Here is a 10,927-nt window from a genome sequence, read left to right on the forward strand (position 1 = left end):
GTATTTTTAAAAAATTTTTACTCTAGCCATTGTTACTTATTTTTTATTCAAGTTTATTTATTATTATTATTTATTAAATAGTATATTATGTCTTCCTTCCTATTATTTATATGTAATTTCTTATCAATTTATTTTTACATAATATTTATCCTAGCTTGAATTACCTTATTGTATCTTATTGTTGTAATATTCTCAGTTTTTTTTTTTTTGTATCTTTTTAGCCCTGATGAAGCCCTGCAAAGTTGAGCGAAATGTCGGACATTAAAATAGTTTTAAACTATTTGTTCTTCTTTTTTTGATCACAACCCTGACCATCTTTTTATATTTATATTATAAATAATTTGAAGATGGGAAATGCTTGTTATTTTTCAATTTTAAAACTGCTTAGCTTGTGCCTTCTATCCAAAAACTTAAATATTAGAATTTACAAAACTATTATCCTTCCCACTGTTCTTTATGGATGCGAGGCGTGGCCTCTTACTGTAAGGGATGAACAGTGCCTTAAAGTTTTCGAAAATAAAGTATTACATATAATATTCGGACCGAAAAAGGATGAACTAACGGGAGAATTTAGAAGGCTACACAACGCTGAATTAAGGAAACTACCCCCTATAAATATAATTAAAGTTGTAAGATAGGCGTGTAAGGTTGTAGGACTTAGTAACGATGTTAATAAATACTGAACCTGGATAAACATTCAAGTGGTAGACCGAAATGTAGATGGGAAGATTGCGTTAATACTGATTTAGTAGAATTGGGTTCGGAGGAGCATCACTGGAAGGACGTATGTAGAAGGTGATTGGTTGCATCGTCATCAAACCTTCAGATTCATTAGGCCTTCATTATTTAATTATTCATTATATTATAAATAAATTCCTTTTATCTCTTATCATTCCTATCTCTACCTTTAACTCATCCCATAAGCTTCCTTCTAAAATATCTTTTTATATATTTTGTAATACTTTTTTACTTGCCACTTTTTTATTTGTCACCTGTGATTATTTAAATTTCCATAACTAGATATTTCCATTAGCAAATTTTTTACCCAAATCGCTATTCTTAATTAATAAGTACTTTCAGTACTTATCATTCTTTATGATAAAATTCTCTGATTTTTTTTTAATTTCTCAAAATTTTAATCTACTAGTTCATTATTAATTATTGTCTCAGTTATTATGACTCCTTAGTTACTTTAATTAAGAGATCTCTCCAGTTATATATTCTGATACAGCAGTTCACTACTCTTTATTATGTTAATTAATAACTATTTTGTATTTATCTTTATCCTGCTACAAATTGAATAAAATACCATAATTTCATTCAACATATCGCTTGTCCGGAGGTATAACAATGCAACTGTAAATTTTGTGAATTGACTTTATTGTGTTAGTCGGCTCATTATTCTTCTAGAGCAGTGATATAATATGCTGTGATTTATATAAATTATTTTTATTTATTTTTTTATTTAATTTGACAGCTAGATGGAAAGTGTGCAATTACAACTAGTCTTGTCCAAACTGGCTATTGTAAAGATCATGATATAGATCCTGAAAATCCACTTTGTGCCCAGGTCATGCTCATTGGAGATTACGAATTTGTAAGTATAATTAATAATACTCCTTGATAATATAATTTTTGTGTTTTAAATGATAACAATAAATAACTAAACTGCAACAAGAGTATATTTTAGATGTTGTATTATATTTTAACAAAAAAAAAAATTTTAATTCAGTATCGAATAGTTAATTGCTTTTGTATGTCGTTAATTTCTTATAAATGTTATGCAGATTCCTTCTTATCCCATAAATTTCAAAAGGTATTGTATATAATGAGGTTGCCACTTTTAAATTGCTATATGTATACATTAGCTATATATCAAGGCGATTATATCTTTAATAGATTTAATATTTGATCTGTTTTAATTGTAATATTTTCACTATCCATAAAAATAAGATATTCTTAAAAAGTTGGAACAGGAGCAACACTGTTTTTTTTTTTTGGTTTTTTTAATAAATGATATATGTGTAGTTCTTATGAGAAGGGTATATTTCAACAACTAGCTAAGAGTGAAATTCAACATTGCAAAATTTATATTTTTTTGTTTGTATTCCTTCGTAAGATTGAGCCTAATACTTTAAACTAGTTTTTAGAGGTTAAGATATGTTTTCAAAATTAACATTTTGATAGGAATAAATCCCAGACCATAGTCGTTACTGATTAGACAAGCTGTATCAGTAAATTATTAATGTTGCAGCCAACACATATTTTACTATCGATTATAGAACATATGATTTTCTATTATGTTAAAAGAAATGAACTCTTTTGTTTTTTATATTAAATAAAATAGTAAATAAACAATACACTTTTGAGTCTCATTGTGTGCACACACATCGGCAGACATGTTTCTTCAGACTACTTAATCTTAGTAGCCAGCATTTTGGCCATCATTTTCGCTCTAACCAAAGTCGGCTCATACTCCATGAGTACAAAGCGGGTGGACGAGGACATTAACAATTTACCCAGGGTCCCCATCCATCATCCATGGTGATATTAAGACATTTTTTTATCTTTTGTTCAACTTCAATATAATTTTGTAATCGACATAACCTCAGTTAAGTTCTTTTGTTTCAGTTCATGTTTGCTTATTTTGTTTTACACTTCATTGTGTTCACTTAGTCAAAATACAATAACAAAATTCGGATATTCGTTTCTTTTATTTTCATTTCTATTCATGGTTAGGTTAGTAAAGGTTCCTTTTGAACCCCTACCCATCGTAACAATTAGGAAGGTTTATTTTTAATAAATATATAAGTATCCCCTACAAAAGATCCATGAAAGGATACCCCAGCTCAATCATAACAGACGAGACTTGCAGAAGGATGAAGGGGAATTGGATTAGAGACCTTTTTGACTGACAATTAATGTTGATAAATGTCATCCCATATCATTTTATATTTATTCAATTCAATGTTTATCAGTTTCATTGATTGATAGACGTGAATAAAGATATTAAATATAAATAAAGTTTTTATTAATTGATTTTATGTTTACATTAGATCAAGAATAACACTGAGGAATGGACTTTGGCAAAGGAGGCACTATTTTCAAGACATCCTGAAATGAAGGACTGGCCTGCCAGTAAGTAACCATGATAGTTTAAAAAAAATTCTTGACAACGCCATCTAAATTATTTTAATTAATTATAATAATAATTATAATTTAAATAATTAATCATATCTAATATGGATGTTACAAATAGTGTAGTTTTTTATATGAAAAAAATATATAAGTATATAGAATAAGAAATAGATCTGTAAAAAAATTATTTGGGAGTGTCTAAGAAGAATTTGTAGAAAGAGTGGAGGTTAATGGTAGAATTTCAACCATTATTTTCAAAAACAACTATTGATGATTTCAGAAAAATATTGTGTACTTTATACTGAAATTATTTATGAATCTTTACCTTAGTTTGCCTAGGTAACTGATTTAACTATAGTTTTGATAAACAGAGCTTAAAAGTTATAATTTCTTATTATAATTTCCTAATTGTATGAAGATGATCCGGCATTCAAGAAAGGTACACAAAATAGCAGAAAAAATGATTTATTAAAAACCAAACCAATGTTTCGCTCTTCTTTTTAGGTCTCCATCTGTGCTAAATGGGAACAAGATACAAACATTGTAAAGTATAATAAGGCTATAACAATAAACATAAAAAAATTATACAAAGAATCATATGTATACATATATATATTTAAGTATTAACATATATATAGAGAGAAATACTTTATTTATTTATCTATGCTGCCTAAATACATTAGGTTGCTATCTCACACAGCATACTTATCAATCCGTAATCGGACATATATAAATTACCCATACATGGTATAATCATAAAAAAAAAAGAGATGCAATAATAGGATATAATAAACAATTTTTTTCACCCCTACAATTTCCTTTTACAATCCATTTCGGTCTGTACAACAAATACAAATGTTTCATTCCTATTTTTCTTTCTCATTTCTGCTCATCCAATTTCACCCTTTCACAATTATTCAATTTACCCGATCAACAAATTCGCTTTCCGGAATTCACCCTCCTAGATCCTCTTCAGTGACCCGCTAAAAAAATTCAATATTAGACGGCAATGTGAAAGCAGACCATCATTCATAGTCACAGCAGTAGAACAGTCTACTAAGAACAAACAAATAGATACATTTTACGAGAATAAGACTAACACATAGATTAAAAGGAAAATATAATAAAAAAACCGGTTACAGGAAGCACTTGAATGGATAAATAAGTTTAAAAAAAAAAATTAAAAGTAGAATAAAATAATAGCAACATAAATGAATTTATTGGAAGACCATAGTTTTACCGTGTTTAATTAATAAAAGGAATATGGTCTGGGTGCTGCCAAAATAATTCAAATAGTAAACAAACTATTTATCATGAGACAGTGCTATGCTAGAATTCATCAGAGCTTAAGAAGATACAAACAGGTGAAATTATGTAACAGGGTAAGAGAAAAGATAACATGAAATAAAAGTAAACTAACGTATGGCTAAAAATGATGTAAAAATATGTGAACATGTATAAATAAGAAATAAATAAAAAAATTATTAGGTATATAATGAAAATGGAAATTGTACATATTAATATTTAAAACAATATTCCGTCTTTTAGAGTGTAATGTATTTTTATATTTCTCTTTTATCAACTTTATTATGTTATTATTTCATTATGACCATTTTCATTATATGTCTAATATTTTTTGTATTTCTTGTTTATTTTTGCTTTTAAATTTACATCTAATTTTCAATTTACTTTGTTCATTTATAATGCATAAAATGTCCACACCCGGACTATCTTCCTTTTATTAATTACACAGAGTCAATCAACAATCTTCCGATTTAAATAAAACTGTTTTGATTGCTTAAAGTTGTTACTAAATAACCATTTATGTGATAACTAACATTTCATATTAAACATAGCAATATTTCTAGTATAATTCTAACTATAAATTACAAATTCTAAAAGATGGTAATGAGCAAGCTGACAAGTTGCCTAAACTTGGTTGTGCAGAGAACCAGCCTGTTCTACCACTTTCCTAAAGAACAGTGAAATCACTTATAAGCTCTTACTGTAAGGACAGAACAAGTTCAAGCGGAAGGAAAGAAGTGGGAGAGCCTACTGGATAAGGATAAACAAATATCCGGCAATCTCAGCAGAGCTGTGAGAGTGGCCTGTTTTCGGCTAGTAACAGGACATGATCTGCTCCAAAAACACCTCCATCGAATTGGCATCGTAGATTCCCCGAAATGTCCTCTATGCAACATGAGGAACATGGATGGGGACCATCTTTTGGCATGTGTTGGTCTGGAGGATGTTGAGCGAGATGCGGACCAACTAAGAGAAAGAGTCAAATTGTATTGGGCTGCGAGAGGGAAAATGGCGTAATAGCTCACTTCCTGTGGCGTAGGAAAAAAAAAAAAATTCTAAAAATTATTTCCCTATTCGTTACTCCCGTTGTACATTTTCAATTCTATCACTCATTATTGTACTTGTTATTTATTATTATTCAGTTCATTTATAGATATATTCTTTATCAGTATTTATACAACTTTCTACAACTATTCTTATAGCCTTATCATATGATGCCTGATGTTTGTATCTTGTTCTCATTTAGCCCTTCAAATTTGGATAAACCATTGGTCACTAGTAAATAGATTTTTCTGCAATTTTTTGTACCATATTCCTGTACTTAGTAACATATGTTCAACCAATAATTTTTCAAGATGAAATTTTATGATTTCAGTTTTTATGGCTTTATGTTATAAAGTTTATGAAAGACTTTGGGAAGAAGTTGCAAAGTAAAAGGTTGAATTATTATTTTGACTGTCTGTAACCTGTCCCTGACCATCATCTCACATTTATACTAATATTTTTCTTAATTAATTTTCAAAAAACCTTTTAAAAATAGTACAAACGACAATTTATTCTAATTTTCAGGTCACGGATTCACGTTTGGAAAGTTGAACATAAAGAATGTACAGATTGTAGATTATTTTGGTGGTAGTAAGTATCCTACTGTACCGGAATACTACAATGTAACACTGACTCCAAGTCGCAAGAGTTTCCCAAAGATAAACTACAATGTCATACCGATGGAAAATATTAAGAAGGCATATTTTAATTAAATATGTAACAAGCTGTAGATTTAACTTAAGCCATATTTTAGTGTCATTTGTAAATATAATGTAAAATAAATGTTTATTATTCTCTTTAATCCTTTTTTGTTTAATTCTGAAAATTCCTGCCCATAAAGATATCAGAATTAGTTAGTAGATTACGATTGCTGATAAAACAAGTGATGTGTAGTGTAACTAAGGGGATAAAACAAATTAAGCATTATACATAAAAGAGAGGTCTCTAATTATTGATGATACAGTTATAAAAATAAAAGAAGATGTAACGACACCGCTATCTGCTGGTCTATACTGTAACTACTACAGCCACCAAAACTGTTACATGTTGACATGCAGAACATGTAATGCAGCTGCCTTAACCTGAACTATAACAGTCATTTACTAGACCTCATGTATTGATTTTGGCAAATAATGTAACTTGATTTATATATGACCATTTATTATATTATTAAATTTATTATTTAAATCAATGAAGATTACAATAGAATCTTCTGATACACTAAAAGCTAACATCTTACATGAAGCATCTCTTGATGGTGTTTAATAATCCCAGAAATATAAATTAGCTCAACTTGATAAACCAAGTGTGAATTTCCCTTTCAGGGAACCTCGCCCCTCCCCCAAGACCTGGGAGGTGGCAAAGCACGGTCCCCTTGGTCGACGTCCTCGCCGAGGGAAGGACTTCTGGCTCTGCAGCCTGAAGTCACCCACACCTCAACACCACCAGCCGGAATGGCCCCTCCTCATTCTTTGTTAGCTCCCTGGCTATCACACCACTCATGTACAAACCGCCTTCAGCGGACAATGTTTTCCTCATCTTATAATGCCTCCAGGCAAAACAAGATAAAATGTAAATATGAGTATATATAATTTTTTTCCTAGGTTAAGTAATATATAATTGTAATTGTTAAGAAATAAATAAATAGGAGGTTAGAAAAAAAAAAAAAAAAAAAAATTTCAGGGAACACCCCCTTAAAGTACCCATGGGTAGAAAAAGGAAGGGATGTATGCTCCTTATTTTGTCACAAATAAAATCATCCTTAAAGACCTTAATGTTACCTATGTAACCGATCTAGCCCGAACCAGATATCAATCCTTCCATTATAAACTCCCTAATGACCCAAACCCACTAGTTTCTAAACTTGCTTCCTTTTTCATTCTTGGTAATTCTCCAAAGCATCTCAAAAGAAGATAGCCTCAAGACCTCCTAATGTAGAAATATTATTTGAGTGCTACCAATGCTTAGTTTCTCTACAACCCTGTATCATAGCATTATAATCAAACATAAAGTTTACTAGATGTATTTATACTTAAATACAGTTATAAATGTGAATAAATAAATTTAATAAAAAGTTTATGCTATATCTTTTAATATTAATAATGAAAATATTAAAAGGCGAGGATAAAAAGGAGAGTGGTATAATCATTAAACAGTATTTTAATTTCTCTTTTGTATTAATATTTTACATAAGGTGTGAATAATCAAAAATAACAGTGTAATAGCCTACATTTATACAAAACTGTGTAAAAACATCTAACTTTTAAGATGTTTACCTATAGAAACCCTCGCTTAAAATATCTATGTCAATGGAAAAAAGGCACTGATAATTAAATAAAAAAAGAAAAAATACATGTATTTATCAGGGAATATGTAAATCCATATCCCATTTATGTATAATAATGGTAACATAACAATAATTTCATCGATATTAAACATACCATTTAGGGAACAGAGAGTGATATTTACTAAGCACCAAGGTTTGGATGAATTAAGATATTTTTAAACATTAAATTTTAAATTAATGATACAATCAATTCACAAATGTATTAAAATCCCCATAAATAAGCCCATAGAATACACATAAACGTGTATACTGTGTATATTTGATATAAACACATTATAAATAATAATATATTTATTAAAGTGAATTATAGAATCCATAATAGTAATTTTAAAAAATATTTTTTTTTTTTAAATTTATTTTAAAGCGATTCAATCAAATTCACTACATGTATTAAGTTTGATGAAAAACAAAAATATAATGTATGATCGATTAAATTTTACATATTCTAATAATATCTGAAGGGTTTAAAGGTATACAACTAAATCTGAAAAGGAGATAAGAACGTATACAATTATATAATAAAAACCCAAATTATAAAACATATCTTCACAGTTAATAATAATATTCTCAACTTTGAATAAACAGAATCAATTAAATAATATTTATTTAATAATTTATAAGAATAAAATAAAAAATATGTCTACTAAAATAGACATTAAAAAAATAATTAAATTTTGGAAAGAAAAACATATGGCAAGACCCATTCTCCAAGGTAATATCATTTCTCAGTTTCAGATAAACTATTTACTTTTTCTTATTCTATTAAAAGTAATAAGTGAAAGGACTGAATTGGGACATATTTTTACTTATTTCAGTTCTCTTGGAATGTGTATACGTGGCATGCCGCTCATTTATTAAAATTTCTGTGGAACAAATAGGTGTACTTATATAAAATAAAATATAGCTAAGGGGCGATAGTAAAATCTAAACTTGATAGCCAACGCACAACCAGGTACTCCGCTCTTCAGCACTTAAGAGTAAGCCTTAGTAATACACTTCTAATCGAGGTTCTGAAAAGATTAAAAACCGAACTGAGAACTGATATGACCAAGTAAACGGGGTACTGAGATACCATTTTATATAATTATAATCTAAAATATAATTAAATTTAAATGAACAATAAATATATACCGTTTACAAATGATTTAACTATTAAATCTTTGATTAAAATCATAACCATAGGCCTAAAAATTAAATTGAATACAATGGCTTACGACTACAACAAACTTCAAAAGCTTAAGTAAATAATAATAATAATAAGACAATATTTATTGCTTCATTCGCAAAAACGCTAATCAATAAAAATATCACAAATAGTTTAATAGCAACCGAGATAAAAAATATTAATAGAAAAAAATTATGGAAAACCATAATTATTTTATGACAATAAACAGGTTAGGAAGAAAAGCTTTTTTGGTGAAATAAAATTTAATAATAATCGGAACGAACAAATAATGATAGATAGGAAAAAATATAGCTATCAACAACTCACAAATAATTTTTGTTTACGTTAGTTATTACCAACCAATAAAAATAGAAAATACAGCAACATAGTTCCTCATATTTATATCTCCATAATGTAAAACTAGACATGTTCACAACTCCAGCTAACTTTTGATGTAGTGAATTAAATAATTATAATAACTTTGTTTTGGATTTAAAATTGTTTTTGGACAGAAATTCATAGCCCCTACAATAAACAACTATACTAATTACATCACAAATCAAATAAAAACAATTTATATATAAATTGAAACAGCATTATATAAATGTATTCCTGTACGTATTTTTTTTTTCTATCAATTGTTTATTTTTAAAACAAACAAAATATGTCATATATTTCTATAAATGGTCTATCCCTAAGTTGTGATTAAGACGATAAAATATTTTCAAGAGACATGAGCTTCTTTTCAACTAGTTGCAACGATGGGACACAGGCGTACTTTATTGACATTTAGGCCAGGTAATAATTAGGCTATGAATTTCTGAATCCTTTCTTAATACCATCTGTTTTGCTTAGCTGTACACCTCTTGAGAATCTTCTCAAAAACAAACCTAAAATAGAAAAAATATTGATTTAGGAAAAATATAAGATATTTTATATTAAAATTATGCACAAATTGTTACCTTAGTTTGACAAGGTTGTAACTGCTTAAACAATATAAGAAGATGGTCAGGATTGCTGTCAAAAAATAACAAATAGTTTATAACTATTTAATGTCCGACATTTCGCCCCACTTTGCAGGGCTTCAACAGGACTGTTCAAAGCGATAGGTTAAACAAATAGTAATACTGTGATATAGTGAATAGTGATACTGTAAACAGATAGTACTATCTGTTTAACCTATCGCTTTGAACAGCCCTGCTAAGTGGGGCAAAACGTCGGACATTAAATAGTTATAAACTATTTGTTATTTTTTGACCGCAACCCTGACCATCTTCTTATATTTAAAAATTTTTAACTAAAGATAATCCAGATGGCATCGAAAATGATTTATTAATGATAGTAACCAATATTTCACTTTTCAGGTCTAAATGAAAATAAGATACTTGTCAAACCAAAGTGAGGAAATAATAATATGAATAAAAAAATTAATATGTTTGAATTTTGGGTAATTGTTCATAATTAAGTTAAATAATTTTCTTTAAATTTATTTATTTATTGAAATTTACAACTGTATAACATAAATATACAACAAGTATATATGTGATGTTGGCTACGTTACAATGGCATTAGACAGTCTTAATGAGAAAAAGACTTATGATTGGCCTTAAAGGGTTAGTAACAATGTATTAGTTATTTTTTTTAACAGTTGATAATGGGAGGGGGATAGTCTCGTGCAAGAGACATCCCTTCAAATATTTGCAATGCTATAACCATGAACTATTATAATTTATTTTTTATTTATTTGTTGAAATTTACAACTGTATAAAAAAATACAAGTAAATTTGATCATAATGACATAATGATATGATACAGGATGTAGAGAAACTACCCAGTAGTAGAACTCTAAAAACAATTTACAATATAAGGTCACGAGACCATCTTCTTTTCAGGCGCCTCGGAGGATTGCCAGGAATGGAAGAGGAAGC

The 10,927-nt window shown here is 28.6% G+C and overlaps 2 protein-coding genes across 2 annotated transcripts in view; one reads left to right on the top strand and one right to left on the bottom strand.

The window, feature by feature from the left end:
- CREG (Cellular Repressor of E1A-stimulated Genes) overlaps positions 1-6,289 on the top strand; it is a 20,231-nt gene extending 13,942 nt beyond the window's left edge. Inside the window, exons 8-10 of the mRNA XM_014421290.3 lie at positions 1,478-1,597; positions 3,057-3,138; positions 6,013-6,289. Of these exons, the coding sequence (XP_014276776.2) occupies positions 1,478-1,597; positions 3,057-3,138; positions 6,013-6,200 (390 nt within the window). The 3' untranslated portion in view covers positions 6,201-6,289. The remainder of the gene's footprint in view (positions 1-1,477; positions 1,598-3,056; positions 3,139-6,012) is intronic.
- A 1,340-nt stretch (positions 6,290-7,629) lies between these two features.
- The window catches only part of Rab11 (RAS oncogene family member Rab11), a 28,619-nt gene continuing 25,321 nt past the window's right edge, over positions 7,630-10,927 (bottom strand). Inside the window, exon 6 of the mRNA XM_014421288.3 lies at positions 7,630-9,889. The gene's annotated coding sequence lies outside the window, so the exon portion shown is untranslated. The remainder of the gene's footprint in view (positions 9,890-10,927) is intronic.

This window comes from Halyomorpha halys, unplaced genomic scaffold (assembly GCF_000696795.3).
Source record: "Halyomorpha halys isolate HHAL.00 unplaced genomic scaffold, Hhal_1.1 Scaffold311.1, whole genome shotgun sequence".
NCBI lineage: Eukaryota > Metazoa > Arthropoda > Insecta > Hemiptera > Pentatomidae > Halyomorpha > Halyomorpha halys.